We start from the raw sequence: 21149 nt of genomic DNA, 5'->3' as shown, positions 1-21149 counted from the left end.
GAGCAATTTTGCCTTGGAGATCCACCACTACAGGGTGGAGAGTGGTTTGCTTAGGATGGGAGGCTGTTGGGCTCCAACTCTGCTCATTTTGGTGCTGGTCCAGGGCCGCTGCTGAGCTTCCCCTGCATTTCTGGGGTCAGCATGGTGCTGTTGCTGGGCTGTCAACACCCCCCCCATCGCCTTTTCTTTCTTTTTTTTTGGAGAGCCAAGCAGAAATTGCTTGTAGAACTGAAAAGAAAGTATCCTGATGTCTGTGTTTTCAATCTCTGGTTTTTCTTTTGTTTTCTTTTGTCTTTGATTTCAGGGTTACTGAGAACTGCAGCAGAGACTCCTGTCAGCAGTACTAGCTGTAATGGGATCACGGAGGTGGCGAGTGCCAGGGAGTTGCTGGGGGCTCCTCTTAGGTAGAGGGCTGCTGGGCTCCCACTGTGCTCTTTCTGGTGCTTTCCCTGAGTACTGGAGCTGCTGGGTATCCACACAACTTTTTTGAGGTAAAGGGCTACTGCTCAACTCTGGGAGGTCAAGCACAGCCCTGGTGTGACCTCATTCCCAAAGGGGGCTTTGTGTGTGTGCTGTGGTGGTGAGTGTGAGCAGGAAGGGGCTGTGTCCCCTCAGTCCTATTGTTGCTGGAGGAGGAAAGCAGCAATAGGGCCAAGATAAAAGCACTATTTGAGATTGGTTTAATTTTTTTCTTTTTTTGTCTTTTCTTGCTGGGTGTTGGAGAGCTGCTGAGGAGCCTTGTACAGCAAAGATCTTCCTAAACTATGGAAGAGTTCTGGCAGCAATGGGACTGCTGGAGGAGGAGGTGAGTGCAGGGTGAAGTCTACCTTCCTGTGAGAGGCTGGTGGGCTCCTACCCTGCCTTTTTTCTTTTTCTTTTTTTTTTTTTTTGTGGTGGAGGGGCTGGTGTGGCCCCACTGCTGGGAGCCCCCTTGCTTTTGGGGGAGCCAGCATGCAGGTACTGCTGGGATCCCACTGCTTTTATTAGATGGGGCTGGCTCAGGGCAGCTGCTTGGGAAGCTTGATGTGTATGTGGTTTTGTCTCTTGACTTCTGTTGCAGGTTGAGGACTGTGGTGGGGCCTCTTTCAGCAAGGATGAACAGAAATGTGCAAGCAGTTCTGGCAGCAGTGGGACTGTGGGTCCAGGAATGTGAGTACCCTGAGCTTGGAGTACACTAATGGTGAGTGCTAGGGGGCTGCTTGCATCCATTTTTTCTTTGGGCTTGCTCTGTGTACTGTGTCCCCAGCCCCTGAGTGGGGGTTCAGGGGGTGCTGCAGCTCCTCCTGCTTGTAGTAGTAGGGGTAAATGCCTCCCAAGTGCTGCCTCTGGGGGTAAGAAGCAATACAAAGGTCAACTAAGATTATAGTAATGTGTGTAATTAATGTTATCTTTCTAATTTTCATTGTTTCCCCTTGCAGGATGAGGGCTGTAGCAAGGATCTACCTAAACATGTGGCCAGTTGGCAGAAATGGGATTACAGAGTGCTGGATGCTGGGGCTGCCTGCACCTTTGTATGTTGGTGCAGGGGCTCCCACCCTGGTGGCCCCATAGACGTGGTTAGCAGAGCTTTCCTTCCTGGTGGTCCAGTCTGGAGTGAGGATCCTGGTGCTGGTGGTAGCTCTGCAGACTGAAGTGAGTTCTGTTTTTGTGTCCTCAGTCTGTATGTGTTGCCATTGGGATGGAGTTTATGGCTAGAGCTGACTGTGTGGGCCTGCTGTTTTCTTGGAGGATGGTGGTGGTTTATTTCAGTGAGTGGTAGAATGTGGGGCTCTGACAGTTCTTTCTTGCTGGAGTTCAGTGTAGTGGTGCTGTTTCCTCTTGTGGTGCAGTATTTGTTTCTGGAGTCATGGTGCTCAAGGATGATTTGTTGTTGGGTTTTTTTTTGTTTGTTTGCTTGTTTTTTTTACTCCAGGTTTAGGTGCAGTTTGTGTTCTAGAGGAAGGCAACCAGTCCTGTCTTTATCCATCTGTTTGGGAGATTTAGTGCTGGATCTTGACTGTGAAGGATGCAGGTTTCATCACAAGTCCAGATGAAGCTGTGTGATCTCTCGGAGCAGCTGCTTATGAGTGCTCCAGGTAAGGAGGCTGCCATACAATAGTATGGGGTGGGGTCTGCCTTTCCATGTCAGAGATGCCTGACTTGCAGGATGTTGATGCCCCACATGAGTTTGGAGAAGGCGCATGGAGAAAGGATGTTTCTGGGCTGGCTCCAGCAGAGTTTAGCAGTCTCTCGTAGTCCCACTAGTTATCCTCTGCTGGAGTGCATCTGAGAAAGTTTGAGGGCGTGGAATGATGGCTAGAGCTTGACCTCAAACTTGTAATTATTTACAGGATTGAAAACATACTATTTTTGAATCATATATCTATGTAATGTGTGTTGCAAAAATGTTTTGCATTTGTATTCAATGGTTTTTTAAGTGCAATTAGTGATACATAAATATTAATTAGAAATGTGAACTTCCTTTACAACAACTACTTCCACTCATTCGTGTTGGGTCTTGTCACATGAATTAGGGAGCTGTGCACCCCATTACTTGGCTGAAGTCAGATTTCATACTGCTATACTTAGAGGAAAAAAAATACTGCCTGCTACCACATGGGTAGGCTTTTCTTTATTGTCTGATGTACTGGGTGTTATCAGATGCTGTTATCACAAATAATGAGCAAATGTAACCAAGGATTCAGTAATTAAGGTTACCAGCTGATGAAAACATAATAGAACATGTATTACTTAGATTTAAATGACATTATTAAACAACGTATTAACAACCTTACCTTAAATACTAGTTCTCCTATCAGTCCGTTCCATGACCCGTCATCCTGAGGACTCCCATACTTGTGATCTGGTGCAACATAAATTTCATACTTAAAGCCAAGGTAATTGGCCAAAGCTTCCAGGACATCTATTGAGAAGCCCTGATACTTCTTTGGTTTTCCCAGAACATTCTCAGACACCATGACAAAGGGCTCTTCCTAAAGAGAAAACAAATGGAGTGACTCTGTTAGTGAAGCAAGGCATCACTGTGATGCCTTTCTTTCTTAAAGGAGAAAGTAAGTATTTAAACTATATACAACATTTTCCACTAAAAGAGTATCAGGGGTACCTCTGGCATCTTGCAAAATAATATTTTAGGTCTTTTACTTCAATAGAACTACCTAAAATGCTTGGTAAGAAACACTTATGAAATTTTCTTTTAAGTAAATCTCTTGTGACATTATAACATAGATGCTTTTCAGCAATGCCTTCTGTCTGCACTTATGCTCAGCGTGACAGACGTACGCTCATATGTCAGTCCATAAATATGAAGGATTCTGCCATACTGCTGCTTCCCACCAACTGGGTAAACACTGTATCTGACAAATGTGACTATTAATTCATGCTATAAGGAATAAAAACAGAGCAAAGCGTGCCAAGCTGTAGCAACAGACATTCTCTCTCCAGTGTTTCTCTTGTCCTTCTACTATGTCGCATATGTTAATATAAACTGAATGACTTCCTGCTTTTTAACTCCAGGCAACCATTTGTTTAGCTCAGGGACAATCAGGCAGGAGACTTGAGTTTCTTTAAGGCTAACAGGTGAATACTCATCAAAAAGATAAAAAAAAAAAAAAAAAAGGTTCAACTTGATAAGGAGAAAATGGATTAGATTATCAGATTACCAAGGAATACAATTCTGTTTTCATTCTAAGATCAATCATTTCTCTATTATTAAAAAAGTAATCTTTGTGATACTTTTGCCAGAAAGAGATGGTTATGGCTAAGTTCTAATCCCCTTTCTTCCCTTTCACAGCTCCTTACTCTTCTTTCTTACTCTTATTGTTCTATTACCCTTAATATCTCTCAAGAATAAAACACATACTTGCAGTAGTAGGTAGGTCATGCTTATGGGTTTTTTTTTTTCCATTTTCTCTGTGACAATTCCCTTGCATTCTTTCCCCTTTTTCTTTCTTTCCCTTTTTCTTACTCACGAGCATACTTGAGGAAAGGTTTTATATTTTCCCTAATGCTTGTGGCCTGAGCTCTAGCCAAATCTCAACAGGTGATTTTGTCACTTCTAACAATATTCTTACTTTCTTAGTGTGCCACAACTATCAGTGAAGAGGGGCAGGAGAGAGGTACTTGGAGTAAGAAAGGGTTGTACTTAAATGCCTGAATTAACAGTCATGTGATTTGCCACACATGGTGAATGCTGCTGCTGAAACCAGTGAACAACTGGACTTTAGTGGCAGCGTGCTGTCTTTGGTCTCCAGGCAAAGCAAAAAAAAAAAAAAAAAAAAAAGGTGACATAAAAGGGAGGCATGGGCAAAGGTAAAATGACATCAAGTTTCAAGCACTCAAAAACTCTTTTGTCCATTAATTCATTAGGGCTATAAAATTTTTAAAGAAAGAAGCTACATCTCCTGAGTTAGTGTAAGAGCATAAAATGTGTTATGACTGGAATAATATAAGAACTAGCTCCCTTCTTGTGGGCTGAGCCATGATACTGTGCTCTGTTATACTCATTTATAGAAGTCTGATGCTGTTTCTGATGATAAAAAAAAGCCAGTACATACTTCAAAAATAAAAAAGCTAAAGCAAAATAAACTGTTGGGGAGTTTCATCAAGTCTCCTACTCATCTGAAACCTCTTTTTCCCCTTATGAGGGCAAGAAGAACTTCCTAGCTGGCAAGCTATACAGAAATTATTAAGTTAGTGAATAAAAATCAACTGTCTATTCAGATCAGAGAAACTGATCTCTGGTGGGATTTACTATGCTCGACTCAAACCTCAGATGGATGGCCTTATGTGCTTCTACTTATGTTTGGAAGACTGTTTCAAAATTAGGTTGTTATACGGGTTGTTGGAACTCATAAAGCATATGAAAATGACCTCTGTGTCTACTCAGGAAGTTTCTGAACACACTCTGATGTAGTACTTTAATTTTGACAGTCTCTATTCATTAAATGGAATTCAATTTTCATTACTTCTTCCCTTCTTCTCTAGCAAAAGTCTGAAGAGAGAGGGGAGAAAAAACAAAGCAAGAAATGAAGCTAGTTGTGAGTGAGACTGTCCATCTGTTCTCAGCACTGACTCTAGGAGCAATGAACATTAAATGACTGACATAGCCCAAGCACAGTTCTGTAGTCACGTGAAGTGAATATGTGCTGTGAGACTCAAGAACTTCTGTTACCAACAGATGCTAAGAAACTGCTCCCAAAAGTGAAATTCAGTCTAATTATTGGATCTCTCAATCCCTTTCCAGTGGCTACTGGATAATCAAGCAGAGCATTTAGTTAGAACTTCCAATAAGCAATACCAATACTGACTTTGACTTAGAAACTATAACTAACTAAAATATTTTGAAACACAGGATGCTTTTCTCCGGTCTTCTTACTCTTCAAAATTACTTTTTCTCAACTCATAAAAGAATAACCCTCCACTTTTAATTACTTGCTATTTGGCATTTCTTTCCCCAAAAGATTTGACTGAAATAAGCAGCCCCAAATACTTAATTCCTTCAACAGCTTTACTGACCGCTGTTTTGGGGATTGTATTTGGCTAGGAACACCACAGCAGCTTGTTATTTTTAATTGAACAGCAATGTACATTACTTCACATTAGAAACAATGACCAAAATTTAATTGAAACATTTAATTCTCTCATTACAGAAATTCTCCCACTAGCAATGGTTATAAAAGTTGCTGAAAGACATAATACAATCTCCACCCCCTAATAACATTAAAACAAAGATGAAGGTTTCAAACCTCATGTAATGAAAGTATTATTTTCATTCAGTATCCCATTTTGCCAATGGGCTTTGTCACAATATTGGAAATAAATCACTGTTCTTGGATCCTCTGCTTTTCAAAAAAAAAAAAAACCCTAGAAAATCAGTTGTACTAACAGAAAAGTCCCTTTGTCTCCAACTGAGAACTAGTTTGCATCCTACCTAAAAGCTCGATGTTGGAGAAAGGCCAATTAAATTTGGCCTTCGCTTGCCCCTGTCTTTACCCACAGACTTAGCATCACTTCTTTTAATGACAGTTTTATTATGATCTCTGATGAGACACGAGTTCATTCAATCTAATGAATAAACAACACATTAAATGTGTTTGTTTCCCCCCACCCCCCCCCACCCCCCCCCCCCACTTTCATACTGTGGATTCTGGATTTCTATCACTATTGGGACAAGACAAATTTTAAAGTGTTAGCCACCTCACCCTCCCTCCAGTATCTTCTATTGCTTCACAAGAGGACTAAGGTTTCTTTCAAAGCCATCTATAGCAATGCCCTGTCAGGATGCAGCCAAGCTGTGTATTGATTTTAATTCAAAATAACTTAATGCACCTAATAGCTCTTTCTGAACCATAACAGTTATATGACAGGAATATAGATTGAGGCTAGAATCAATCAGAGTGTCTTAGAGTAAGTCCAAACAGCACAATGCTAGTGTTAATGCAACTAGCTCAGGTACATGAATTAGCAGAAGTGTACTATAGGTGTATTAACTGGCTGGAAGCTACATCATACTTCTCTTGGCAGCTACATGAGAGCTTCTGTCTACAATACATACCTGTAATGGTTCATGACATCACACTGTCATACAGTTCACCCCTTTTTCTGTCTTGCGTAGAATGCCCAGATAATTATAGTCACCGCAAGAACCTCTTTCTGCTTAAAAGCCAAATTCCCTGGCATTCTGTGAGCTATGAGAATTGCCCCGGAACACAAGCATACCCAGTGGAACAAATGGGTAAGGGTCAGTGAAAAAGTAGCTAAGTGCCAAAGAGCCTTGAGAGGTAGTCCAGGACATACAGATAACTTAGGCTGGCCCTACCACATTGCACATTGTTCCTACCTTGCTGTCAAACTGTCATCCCAGCCAGGCCCCAAAGCATTTTATTTCCTTGATACAAGCCTCATCTAGTGTACAGCACCTACTAACTCATAAAAATGAATTTCAAGTATTAAAGAATAAAAGGAGCTGGGTTCTCCAGCAGTCTGTGAAATAAAAGTTTGCAATATAGATAGAAAGCAGTAGGCACATGCAGCATGAATAACTGCACCGTTTATGACCTACCTGTTATAATGTAAGTTAGGTAGCTCTAAGAAACACAAACCAGCTATTAAACATTACCTTTGCCCAGTCAGATACCAGGTTCAATTTGGATCTTGCACAGGCATGGTAGGAGGAAAAGGAATGGACAAGTTCTGCTTTCATCAAGGGGTACTAGTTTCTGTTGTTATATTAGTCGTATAATTATTATTAGTCGTATTTATGAATATTTTCACAAAACCCCACTGTAGTACACTGCCACGTATAACGATAATGAAAAATTCACAGAGTGATCAAGTCATTTTCAAAAAACTACCTGTAAAAGACTGGAGATGGGAAAATCTAATTTTTGGGACTGGTCTACACCAATTCTAAATCTCCGGCAAAGCACAGGATACCTAATCAAAACAGACCACCCTGATGATTGTTTGTATGCTAATCACAGTGCTCAGTTATCAACACCAATTGATTAAAAGGGAGTGGCTGAAACAGCTCCTGTTCCCAGTTTCTCTGTGGTAAAGAAACTCTCAATAGATCTGCCAAGCCTCAGAAAAGAGATGGGCAGGGCAGATGTCCGAGGGCAGGAGGCAATTTAGGAATCTTATTTTCTGCTATCTCTGTGTGTAGGAAAGTAATGCACAAATCCAATACTTTTCTCTGCCTTGTTGCATTAGTGGCTCTGCTTTCACTGCAATCCTATTAAAACACCCAGTGTTCTGATTCAGCACCCAAATACATTACATACACTGATTTGCCACGTAGAGAAGACATGCTGCTCGCAGAGAGGAGTAGTGTTACTTTTGATGGTAGGAAATGCAGTAGTTGCTCTGAGAGCTATGCTTGGTTTACAATGGGAAACATTTGCTCTAACTACTGAGTTTGCTTATTCTTAAAAATATTAAGGAAACTTAAGCAACTAAAGAGCAATTAATTCAATTTATTAAAATATAATAACTTTTTGAAGGAAAAAAAAATCCCAACAGATATGGTCAGCTCACTTCCAAAGACCTTTTTCACTTAATCTTCCTTAGAATAGAAAGAAGCACACTATTACTAAGACTTGTAATAGTAAGTAACAACTAAAACCAAACAAAACAACAAAAAAGGGTCAAAATTTCAGTTTCAGTAAATGCTGAGCTGAAGTCTGACCTTAGCTTCACAAATTGGAAATCTACCCTGTGCAAAGACATACCAATAACAACTGATATTTCCAAGGGAGAAAGCCAGTCTCATCAGTAAATACAGAATGATTGCTTTCAAGTAAAAAAACTAGAGTCACTATGAAAAAAATAGTAAATAACATGCCTAATTATATCATGCGTCATCACTCCTGCTGCTTTCATTCATTTACCGATTAAATGAACACATCTACCACTGTTGCTATTATTAACTACTGTTTCACTTAATGTTGTTCATCATGTCTTTGTCTATAAGAGAACCATTTTTTCCAGCTTCCTTCTACAGGTGGATATGGGTAACAAAAAGGAAGAGAAATCACAAGGCACGGGGAAGTGTTGCTGCCTAGAAAGTTAAGCATTTTTTTTTAATACAACTAGCAATGTCATAATCTAAAACTGGAGATCATTTTGAAATATTTGCATTATAGCACATAAGGTACATATCAAACATATTACTGAGTTACGGCACCTAGAGATTAAAAAAAAACCTCTACAGGAGCTACATTACGTACTACTTTTCTGCCATTCAAACTCACAGGCATAAATGTCCAAAGAAGGATTTATCCCTTGCAAACAGAAAAGTAAAATATCTTTGCTTAAAACGTAAATACTACTGCTGATGAAGATGGTCAAGTAATATTTCTTAACATTCACTACAATGTACAGTCCTCCAATACACTGATAAAGTTGATACACATATAATTTAGTAGAATGCATGCCTTAGTTCGCTTAAGAAAAAAAATTAATGCAGCCTAACAGAATGAAGAAGATTCATAGAAGCGCACAGCATTCATCTATGAGAGGGACACACAAAAAATGCGTACATAAACTGATAACAAAAAAAGAGAGAAAAATGGTATAAATGGCATTATCTGTGAGATTATTCTGACTATACTCTACTGTAAAATAAATATGTATTTTCTGAGGTAACTCACACATAATCTTTGCTGCAGTTGATCTTCAGTCATTCAGTGATGCATTTGCCCCACCATTTTTTAATCCTTCATTGCTTCTTACTTTTAGTTCCTCTGATTATGCATACACTGTCTTATTTCATCTCTTTCATGCCTTTCTTTTTTTCTTACTATTCTGAAAGCTACTCTGACTTCCTTTAAAGAACTTTTGTCACTTTGTTAAAAGCGGAGTTGGAGGTCAATATCCAAAGACAGCCTCAGCTTTTAGAACTAGGACTTAGCCTTATATCTCACTTCTCTCTGTCCAAGCGGGAAGTTCAGTAGACAAAAGGGTCTAAAGATGCAAGTCTCCTGCCAGCTCACGTCCATGAAGATACTGTTCACTTCCCAGTTGGTTTCTTACTTAATCTCTTTAACAAACAGTCACGCACTTAATGCAAATGTTTGAAAATTAACCTATTCCACCTATGAGAACATTTTCCCAAGTGTTGCTGATGCATTTTTATTATTTAATTTTCCTATGCTTGTCTACACTTTTACCAGCCCTCTCGTTTCCCACAGTGCCCGCCTGGAGCCAAGGGTCACCAACCTGCCTCTAGCCCATCTAGCTCTCTGTGAGCAATGCAAGTAGTAGCAAGCAAGAGACCGTACATGCAGAGATATGACAAAGCGTCGCTTGCCATTATTCTTTCCCTTCTCCTGTCTGCGTTTCAGGTTAATCTGGATATGAAGATGCATACCACTGTTTGGTGCCATACTTTCCATTTAAAAAAAAAGTCTCAAATATAATATTTCACACCTCTAGAAAGCTACGCCTCATGCGCTCTCAGGAAAGGCACTATACCTCTCTACTTTTCAGAAAAATGTTAATTCTTTAAAACTTGTGCCCTTTCAGACAACTGGAGCTTGTTTTGGAAATGTAATTTTGTGAATACCTGCTGGCCCATTCATTGTCAGGCAGGCCAAATCTCATTTATTGCCAATGGCTTAACATTCATATGAATATTTCATTAACTGCTACAGTGACTAAAATGATGTTCTGAGATTTCTGTTGTATTCTAGCTGCCTTTCGATAAAACTGAAAATGAGGAGGATAAACTGAAATCTCCAAAATGGATATTCAGCTAAATTTGTACTTGGATAATTGTTCATTCAAGACACTTTCTAACTGGGAGGAGTTATAATTCTGACCTTTCAACTGAACTCCATTTCTGAATCTCAGAATACTTTTCCAAAATTCAACAGCAAGTCGCTTGAAGTAGCTTAGAAGTAGCTTGTCAAACAAAGTTCAAACTTGGGTTGCACATGGGGAGCCAGTCCAAGACAAAGGAAAATGATAATCAGACAAAATAAACCTATTCTACAAGTGTAGAAAGGTGCTACCCTAAGTCAAACGTAACAAAACATAGAACTGCATATACGCAGGCAGTGTTACAGTTCTCCTCAGAATAAAGCACATAGAACTGTTCCTTATTCCTGCTTATGGAAATGTGAGAATTCATTAATAAATCCTTTACTTTTAACAGAAGTATATCGACTCAGCTGAGGAACTCAGAAAAGATGGAAAAGGAAGGAAGGATGAAAACAAACTCACTGCTAAAATAAAGTCGGTGGGCAAAATCCCTCTTCTACTCAGATCAAAGGGAAAACATACACATTTTTTTATTTCATATTAAATAAAAAAACTCCACTTTAGTCCTTCAGGGCAGTTGTGAACCTGGAAGAAAACTGCACTTTCATCTATTACTAGGGCTTTGATTTATATCAAATATGTATGTTGCTCCAAAAATAACACATCCTATTTATGTCCACGAAAGCCACAACAAAGACCACAATAGCACTATTTGATAGAGCAAATTCCCAGCTACAAAAACTACTATTTTTCAACACAGTCACCACCATTAGCTATGCATTTTCACCAGCAATAACAAGAGCCCGCGTGCTCCACTCAGGAAAATCTGCACCAGCAGAGACCCACTGTTGCTGTCGCCATTGCTGAAATGCACCACTCACTGCCTCACTGTGCTCAAATCCACTGTCCATAAATGTTCAGCAAGCATCAAAGAATGTCAGTGGGTGCTATTTTTTCAGCAGGGAGCTATCTGTTGACACATCTTTGCTTCATACACACTTCTATGTCACATGCTATTTTGTCAGACTGCCCCTCTGCTGCCATCTGTCACTCAGCACCAACATATAAGGGAACATTGGTGAGAAGGTTCAATCTCTGCTCCATACCAGCAACATCCACATCTCACACTGTGGATCAATGTAATGAAATAGGAGGCATTACTTTTGGAGCAACCCTCTTAGTTCCACTGATTTCAAAGAAACTAACTTTTGATTCAACTATGATTTGAAAGATGTATTCTATTTCTTAAGATAAATTGACTTAAAAGCAATTTTCCTGTGATAATTGCTCTAAAATAAATGGGTATTAATGAAATTCCCATTGGTGTCTTCGGTGAACAGATTTTTCTAAGATCCAACGGAATAACAAGAAATAGAAGGACTACAAGTCTAATTTCCAAAACAGAAAAAAACAACTATGAATACATTGCTTGTACGATTTTGATTCATTTCCTCAGCATCATGTCCCCTCGACTAGGACTTCACTCAATACCGAATACTATACCAATTTATTAATTCCATTCCAGTAAAAGTAATGTAATTGCTCCATTGTGATAAGCTGTGTGGATAAAGATGGGAACCGAGCTAAAACTAGTAACACGTAAAGGCTATACATTTATCCTAAAGCAACATTTATGCATGAAGTAATGATATGCTAATGACGGGTGCATCTTAAGTCTCAAATCAAAACAAGATTTACACACTTACGCATTGTAAGAGCAGTAAGAGAAACTGCTGCAGGGTGAGCACTCTGCCACCCACTGGCGTGGCAGTAACACCTGTGGGCATCCAAAGATTGGAGGGGTCTAGAAATAATTGGTACGCAATTAACAAACTCCTTGCCTCTCATCCTTACTGAATAAAACTCAGTGAACCTCAGTTTGTAGCATCATTCACAGATGATTTTTGTCTAGATAGTAGTTGTGACCACGTAAAGCTTCACAGTTTAAAACAACTATTTCTGTTATGAAACCAGCATGAGTCATTCTCATCTTCCTCCTATACTGCCTTAATTGCATGCTCTACATAAAAGATGAGTCAGTTTCAAAAACGATAACTTAGTGGATTTTAACACAGTAGAATCCAGAGTAATAGTGTTTTAAAGCACAGCTAATGAAAACTACCAACAAAACCAAAGCAGAAATGTGATCACGTCACATGAGGAGAGGAGCCTGAACTGGTATGTGATGCACACTGAACTTTGTGCAACTGCCTTTTATCTTTATTGTTAACTTAGAAGCAGTGCAACAGTTTGTGTCAGACTGTAGTCAGTATGGCATAGCAACAGTAAGGCTACAAGTAGATACACATGGGTTAGGTAACTTTAGCTAACAGAGCATTTGACATTACTTTATCAGCTCATAAGGTTGCATTATCTACTTTAGAATGTGCCTGAAGAAGAATAATGGGTTATAATGAATTTGGTTCACACGCTGAATTGATGTTTACTGATTTTGTTTAAATTATTTTTTAAAACACTTGGGTGGAAATCACTCCCTAGCTCTGGTACTGACAAGCAGAAATTAGGTGCTTGTTCTTGACAAAAATTACTCTCTGATAAAAAGACAAGGCAAGAAAGATATATTCCTGGTAGTGCAAAATGATGAAGATCTCTGCTTACCAACACAGTCACCACTCGCAGAACCACTCCTCGCATGTTATTCTCCAGCTTCCTGTCTGTTAGGGACCCATTCAGACCAGTGATTGGATTCCAGCAGCCGAGCTGAAAGAGAAAGCAGAGGTTGTTTCTGTGTTGCCCATAAACTCATTCCTCTTAGGCACCTTCAAGCAGGAACATAGGAAATACACAGAGTACCTTCTAGAATCAATGGGATGTAAAGTCGGATAAGGGTTTGCGCGTGGATTTATCTCTAAATTCCCAGTGAAGCAATTAGGGATATCAGTTTGTGCCTTTAAATACTAGAGCATAATGGATGACAGCATCCAGTATTTGGAGGAATACATATTGCTTTTGAAGAGCTTGGGAAGGGCTTCTGTATTAATAGAAAATATTTGAAATGTGGTAAGGCTGTAAAAATACTTCCACCTGACTTCCACTGATACACTAATTGGAAAAATAATAGCAACCATAACTTCAACATGCTGTCTGCTCCAGCCCATCGTTCCTAGTGGAACTCTAACAAAAGAAATTAACTAGATTTAATTAAAACTTATATTACTCATTGGTAATGAAACAGCAGCACTTTTTAGCCAAGATAAAAGATTCCATTTAGAGACAACTAAGAAAAAGACACATAAGCACACTAGAGTGCTGAGAAAGGACCGCAACAGAGAGTGGAGAGGAAGGAATGCAGCTATGAGATGTTTTGCCCCAGTGCTATTTATTTGTTGGGTTTCTATGGACGGAAGCTTTTGCTTGGGGATATCTCTAACACTAACATCCTTTTAATCTGAATTTAGTAGATAATGAACTGTAATTTATTCTGTCTGAACACAAGACTTTACTACATTCTGGTAGTATGATTAATATAATTATATAATTTATAAATAAGGTAGATGATTATTTTCAAAAAACAACAGAAGAATAACTGACTTCAGCAGACGTTGGAGCCAGTTCTGCTTCCTCAGTACCTCCTCCACAGCATTCCTAGCTATTAACAGTAGTACTGAGGGATTGCTGACATTCCATATCCTCATTCCTCCACTGCCAGAGGTGTCCAACAGTTTCAGATTAAAGTCTTAACTGCAATAGTGTGTTACCAGTAATGGTGCACAGTGAATGTACTATATGCATATACACCTTACACTGCATGGAATAAATCACTGCCATACAAGCAAAGCAATCAACAGTCTCTCTCTCTCTTTTTTTTTTTTTTTGTATTAGGAATATTGAAAACAACTTTAAGTTCAGAATACAAGTACATGAAATTATTTCAGAAATTGTCATTCTCAGTCACATGAAGGGACTAATTAGAACTTCGTTCAAATTAGCATATCCAAATGTGTTGAAAGTCTAATTACCATGTACTACTTTTACCAGATTTAAAAACACCATGAAAATTCTGAAGAACCTTTGTATCCTTTTGAGGTTAGAGCCCATTTTAAATTACATACATCAATGTGCACATATTTACACATGGATGCCCCATCCCTGGAGGCATTCAAGGCCAGGCTGGGTGTGGCTCTGGGCAGCCTGGTCTAGCAGTTGGTGACCCTGCACATAGCAGGGGAGTTGAAACTTGATGATCATTGTGGTCCTTTTCAACCCAGGCCATTCTATGATACCATGAAGTTTTAAGCATGGACCTTTGTACTTTTTTTTTTTTTCCCCCCCAAGTAAAAAACCACAATGTAACTGATTGCTACAAATTTAGCAGAACACTAATTTTCCTTGAAGACGACACATTTTATTTTCAATTATTGTTCATCTAATTTCCAGTTCACTTGTTCCTTTATGCAGCATAGTCATGATGGAGACGAATGTGCAGCGCCTTGCCAGTAAAGTTGAAATTGATTTTGAGTGGGAGCTGCTTACTGTTATTAAGCAAAAATGAATCAACATTTATTGACGACAAGTTGAGCATGTCATTGCAGCTAAAGCAAATGTGAACTTTTGCTGAAACAGCAAGGAAGATTGTGGGGGGGGGGGAGGGGGGGCAGGTGGCATGAGGCTTCCTCTATAGCTTCACCTCTCTCTTTGCTGTTTCTGCAAAATATCTGCTCCTATGTTTGTGTCCTCCTTTTTTTCCTGTCTCTGAGAATTGAAGTGAGAGACTAGATTTGGCACTAACAGAAACTCACATTAATTCAGGTTGATCTGTGTAGAAGAATACGGACAGCTATTGAGCACAGTACCTGTCTTCTTTGTACCACGTGAATTTAGCTATTTATACTGCTTTGCACTTCAGATGAAATTCCTACTTCTTTAATGACAGTGTTTACTCCGCTACATTCTGATATAAAATGAAGATGGAAAAGCTGACAATGTGCTGCTTTGTTTGCTTTCCAGTTTTCAACCTCATCCAACTTCCCAGCTTGTTATCCCTGCTACCATAACCATTAGTGAGGGTTTGCCTCTGCTTTTTCATTGGCAGAGACAAAAATTTGACCTCCTTCGTTTTTGGAAATCTTTGCCAGTATGAACTATGCATATTGAAGGCCCGCAATTTGTAATCAATGTTAATCAGAATAGCTAAAAATCAATATTACATATATTTCCAATTTCCAGACACAGATTTATACAGAACTCGGAACACTACAATCTATAATGTCTCTGAGACAGAGCTCAGGGGCAGATTTTTTCCCCAGCTTCTACATTCAAACACACAACTCAAATATTCCGTATGAAATCAGCGAACTCTCATGCGCATCTTTGAGCTTTCACCTTTTTTGGCAGTGTGACATACAGCTTTAAACTTTGTCAATTAAGAAAAACTTGGCAGGCTGGCGTGATCACAGTTGAGAACAGACACACACATTAGTTGAAATCAGCATATGGGTACAAATGCATTACTTGTACACACTGATTATCATTGCTTGAGATCTTATGGAATTCTATTAGTTAAACTAACATAGAAAATATAGATGAACCAGTAAATCCAACACTGCAATGCAATCACCTCTGAACTCAGACTGCATGTATGCAGCAACACTACAACAGAGTAGAAAACACCCCAGAGAAGCTGCAAAGGAAATAAAACATCATTACATGGGTAACCGGAATCGATTAGGACGCCAAGACTAGTATCGCTCCTTTTCCCTTGATTTCCTTGGCCTCCTTAAAAAGAAACAAAAAGCTCACAAGACGTTAGATTTACTACAAGGAGTCTGAGAAAACATCTGCAGAGGCAATAGTCTCCACAGAGCATTTTTAATAAGCTGCTCCATTAAAGGCTAACATCAGAGAGAGTTGCCTGTGCAAACGCCACCCTCCTTGCCTGCAGTACCGGTATGCTCTTCAGAAATGCCCTTCTCAGTTTCCACCTAGGTCCAACCTGCTGTAGGAACTAATATTTTCTAAGCTAAGACTCCAGTAGAAGAAATATATATTTTTTAAGAACACCCAGCTCCATTCCAAAATACAGTAAATTCAAACAAATAGAAGAGAACCTTTTGAACATCTCACAAAAGAACATTCAACTGGGAGATTCTAAATCCCTGGTGTTCTGGGATGACTCAAAAAGAGGATACACAACAGGAAAAAAAAAAACACAAAGAAATGTTTTTGTTGTCATTGTGTGATGGGTGGATTCAGCATTTACAAAGCTTGCTAGGACATTGCTTTAAGCAAAATTCACATAGGAGAATATGAAGATAGTTTTGCATAGAATATACCTGATGACTCTTGTAATGCTATAACATGATAGAAATTACAGCAACAATAGCAGGATGGCACAATCTTAGGCTGCAGCAAATGAGGACAAGCCCAAACATAGCAGCCATAGCTACAGAAACAAAGGAAGAAAAACTGCTTACCCTTAGAAGGCCTCAGATAGGCAGGGATCTCCAGCAAGTGATGCTCACTCTTCCACTGCCAGCCCCTAAATGAGGTCTGGAAAGGGGTGGAGCCAGGATCCACCCCTGATAGTCACTCAGGTACACTGCATGCACCTGAGCTCCCCTGGGTTGGCGCTGCCTTCCCACCAGGTGCTCAATCACTGCTTCAGGCCCTGACTTAGCATTTCCACTACAACTCTTGTCTCAGTTGGGATTTAATATATCTGAGTAACTGTGAAATCAGAGACCAAATCACAGACAAAAAGCCATGAAATACACATTTTGGTTGTTGTTCGGATACTGTCAGCAACAAAAAGTTGAGGGAGACACTCTTTTACCTCTGCAAATTCCTAGCTAGTTTAGTTCCTCAGCAAGCACCCAATGTCTGGTCAACCACATCTGTAAAATGTCTGATGGCCGTGGGCTAATCAATGTTCTGGTAATCCTGGGACTGATAAAAAACAAGGACCGGTTTTGCACTGCACAACCATTTCCTAATAAACCTAGTTAGTTGGAAGACTGTGTTGAACTTCACTAGACCTTAGGTAATAGTTAGCAAATAATAAGTTGTTAGAATCAATTGAAAATATTGTGTTCAACAAATTGTATAATATATAGCAGCACTTGTAATTCCTAAGTTCTCTGTAAAGAAGCTGTATAATTACTTTTTACCACATGTTTTATTGCTTTGTCTCTGGACTAGAAGGAATGACTCGCCTCTAGACTCACTCTACTGTTTTCAAGATATGTTAGGAGAATGTGAGCACACACGTTCAGTTTTAAATTCAGAGCCTCAAGGAACATAACTGCAGAGCTCAAAGTGTTCAGTTTGTTTTATTAACCTATCATAGACAAGTGCAAATGACCTAAGTATGGATTTCTTTTCTCAAAGTCAAAGCACATGATCAAATAATACAGTTAATAAAATACTTCACTTCGGAGCCTGCCCAAAATTCCTCAGCTTTTTGAATAGAAATGAAGAAGCTAATGGAAATCTACCTGCTGGTAATGTGCTGTTTGTTTTCCTTCCAGCTTTTGACTTAGTATTTTCTCAAGGCTTCATCCACCCAGACTGGTGCCAGAAGTTATAACTGAATGTTTTACACCACTGACAAATATTGGGAGAAAAAAGCATTGACTACATAACTGCTCTTACACCGTGCACTCCACTCATGAGGCACAGCTTAGAGCTTATGCCAAGTTTCCAGAGGAACTCTAATGGTCCGATTTTTGGAAAGCATAGTAAATCACCACATCTCAAAGGTAATGAACCATTTCCTTGAGCTAGTGGTGTCATTGCAAAGCTCCCTCTCTTTTTTACATCCTTCATCTCTAGCTTATTTGCTCTATTACTACTTTTCCTTTCATTTCAAATTTGGTGGTTTTAATCCATCATTTCCCACTACTAATTGTATTCTCTTTTATTTTTGGAAAACATCTTTTTTCCTTCTCAGGTCCTCTGTGTGAATCCAGTACTCTCCCAGTAGCTCCCTATCCTGTGGTTATCTTGCTCTTGCCTGTATTGCAATTACTCCTGCAATTTTTATTTCTTCTTTGCTTTTCTTTCCCTTGATCTTCTCCTGTGTTTCCTCTGACCTTTTCAGATTGGTAGAGGGACCTAGATTTTCTCTCAGGTTGGTAAAGAGACCTAAGCTTCTTCTTGATTTCACTTCATCCTGCTTTGACTTATCTTTCAATCACTTTGTGCCCCTTCTTTCTCTTTAGCCCTTGAATCTCCTTTTCTCTCAGGTAGTTCCCTCTCCCAGGAAACTTCCCCTCACCTCCTGCTCCTCCACTTGTGTTATGAGGGACAGAGGACTTAACTAAATACAGTAAAGTATAGCCCTGCTTCTCTTGCTTTCACCTTTCAAATTTTTATCACTCCTTTTCCCTGAAATACTTATTTCACCTTTTCCCCAAAGACCCAAACAAGGATATTAAGGGATCAGATGGTGATATCTTTCCCACTGCTTCTGTACTTCAGTGAAAGTCAAACACTCAAAAGAGCCTCTTCTTTGACCTAGACATCAACCCTTTGCTGTTTGGTGGATCGACCATGGATTGCCCAGTAAAAGCTCCCCTGGAAATCCCAGTGGTGCTTGGGGATTGCTGGGTCACCACACATTCACAGGGAGAGTATCAGTATTTCTTCATTTAGTCCTATACCGCTGCCCATATTACAGAGAAAGCACATGCTTACAAACTACTAGCATGTTCAAACATTTTTTGAATGGTAAAATGACCTTTATAAGGAGGTGGGCTTTGCTCTCTATTTGCTGAAAATTGAGGTAAGAATGCCATAGCTGGCACATTCCAATTTCTGGCAGCTGGAATTTTCAGTCAACAACTGTAGCGAGGCCAGTAACCACCCAGACATTATCATACAACCTGACTTGGCATTATATTGCCCAGAAAACACAGTGCACAGGATGAGGTGGGAAGGATAAAGAAACTTCACTGAAGATACTAGTCGTTAAATCTAACATCTACTTTAACATGTTTTTTGTTGTTGTTGTTTTTCAGGGTTTTTTTTTTTAATCTGGAGATAATGTTACCACCTCATTATAGTTTATCAGGTGATACAAAGTAACTTAAAATGGCATTACTACAACCTCCCTCCTCCAAATAAAGAGAAAACATTAATCTTCCCCTAACATCTGTCTTCATGCTGCCAGAGCAAAATTCATTAATGTTGCTGTCATAATACACAGAAAGTTTGCTCATTGATATCTGGATTAATCCAGGGAAATTGAAAATACCAACTAAGTTCAGGTCTGTGGGCAGTTTAAACACACTGAGTTTGATTTTTAATTGCAAATTATAAATTCTTTCTCATTAAGAATTTTACAAGTTTATAAGGAATTCAAGTTTATACAGATTTTATCTAAATCATGCAAGTTCTAAATAAGACAAAGAATAAGTAAATAGATTTATAATTGAAGTTTGTGCATTCAATGCTGGTGCATCCCTACATCATTATGAAATCAAAGAGGAAAGTACTCAGTACATTAGACTGTGACATACAGGACTTTGGTATCATTGAAAAACCTTTGATCAAACCTGATCAGCAGCAAACAATGAGAAATACTATTTTTCACTGAACTGCACAAATCTCCCTCTCTACTGTAAACAGCAAGACGTGCAAAGCACATTTCAGCTTCTCATCAATTTCCTGAGAGCATATGAACATCCAGTGGACCCTCAGCTTTTCCTTCAGCTCACTAAGATGCTTTTTGGGGATTTGATTTCTCAGCAAGGGTATGACAAAATGGAATGTATTTGTACTGCTGCAGGACTCAAAAATTCTGGGGGCAGTGCTCTGTAAATGAATCAAAATTGCAATAGCGTAGGACAAACCCAACAATATTTTACTTAGAGAGAAGTGGGTTTATGGAGCAGGATTGTGAATAAGCCCGGTCCAATAAACCACAGAAGGGAATCCTTCACAGCAGAGCAAATTGGCCAGATCTGAACACCTCGCTTCCATAACAGAATGCTGCTGGCACTGAGTGACTTGGATATCTCCGCTCTGCTCTGCAGTCAGCTTGGTGAGCAGGCATGCTGAGAAGCACCTAGGAGTTTTCTGTCTGACAATGAAAAACTCCTTTTGAATGTAACTACAGAATTTGTGGTCTGGGAGTCAGTTCTGAATTGTGCATCAGTTTCATTGCTCTCCCAGCCAGTTCTGAATTGTGCATCAGTTTCATTGCTCTCCCAGCTGCAAGGAAAAAGTCTCCAGCCCAGGAACTAAATAACCCCAGCAGTACAGACCTGTGTACTACAGAAATCTGTGCTTGTATTAAAAAAGGCTGACAATGAGTGATGCATTTAAGCATGCGCAGGGCCCAGTGAGGGTACAGAACATCCAGACTGATCTCAGTGGTACCTCTTGAGCCCTGTTTTTGAAGTATAAAGTAGGTTATCATACCACTGCTTGCACGATGAACTCTACATCTGATTATCTTTTCATATGAAGCAAAATGTTATGAATTGTAATTTTTTTCAGGTATAACATACGGAAATCTTCCCTTTCCTTTGGAAAAGGATTTCTTTTTTTTTAAAAGGATTTTAAGTGAAGCAATACTCCATCACTACTTATTCACAAGCAGACATATCTGTATATCCAGCTAATCAGGCTCCAGGCTCCATATATGTCCAGGCTTCCTGGATAGTACTCCTGCATTGGTTTTCATGATACACAAAAAACAGGAATTGCCTTTGCAGGACTTGGTAAAGCATGGCAAGTATTCCTAGAATGCACATACCATGCTAATATATGATCTGAAAACCTTGAAGAGAGAACTACCTCATTTTTAGACTTATGCTTAGCATGTTTGACATTCTGTGAAGTTCTTCAGAGTGAGATACAGAGTAAGACAGACAAAAAAAAAAAAAAATATGCAAGACAATGATGTATTGGCATGAAAACACTTC

The 21149-nt window shown here is 39.3% G+C and overlaps 1 protein-coding gene and 1 long non-coding RNA gene across 15 annotated transcripts in view; one reads left to right on the top strand and one right to left on the bottom strand.

The window, feature by feature from the left end:
• Window positions 1-21149, bottom strand: part of GRID2 (glutamate ionotropic receptor delta type subunit 2) — a 696754-nt gene that overhangs the window by 128240 nt on the left and 547365 nt on the right. For all 6 annotated transcript variants that reach the window (XR_212218.5, XM_015276600.4, XM_420483.8 and 3 more), the window contains 2 exons: window positions 12880-12981; window positions 2775-2972 (listed from right to left, as the gene is read on the bottom strand). Coding sequence is in view for 5 of the 6 variants with exons in the window: in XM_015276600.4 (XP_015132086.1) it covers window positions 2775-2972; window positions 12880-12981 (300 nt within the window). In the remaining variant the exon portion in view is untranslated. The remainder of the gene's footprint in view (window positions 1-2774; window positions 2973-12879; window positions 12982-21149) is intronic.
• LOC107051766 overlaps window positions 1-21149 on the top strand; it is a 71127-nt gene that overhangs the window by 38239 nt on the left and 11739 nt on the right. For 4 of the 9 annotated variants that reach the window (XR_005859400.2, XR_005859406.2, XR_005859399.2 and 1 more), the window contains 5 exons: window positions 305-805; window positions 1061-1149; window positions 1419-1632; window positions 1913-2075; window positions 8488-14062. This is a non-coding gene — a long non-coding RNA (uncharacterized LOC107051766). Of the gene's footprint in view, window positions 1-304; window positions 806-1060; window positions 1181-1418; window positions 1633-1912; window positions 2076-8487; window positions 14063-17747; window positions 17979-21149 lie in introns of those variants that run through there. The other 5 variants (XR_005859402.2, XR_005859401.2, XR_005859404.2 and 2 more) reach the window with 4 other exon arrangements.

This window comes from Gallus gallus, chromosome 4 (assembly GCF_016699485.2).
Source record: "Gallus gallus isolate bGalGal1 chromosome 4, bGalGal1.mat.broiler.GRCg7b, whole genome shotgun sequence".
NCBI classification, from domain to species: Eukaryota; Metazoa; Chordata; class Aves; order Galliformes; family Phasianidae; genus Gallus; species Gallus gallus.
Note: the sequence above shows the minus strand (reverse complement) of the source record. Positions and strands in the feature narration are given on the sequence as shown.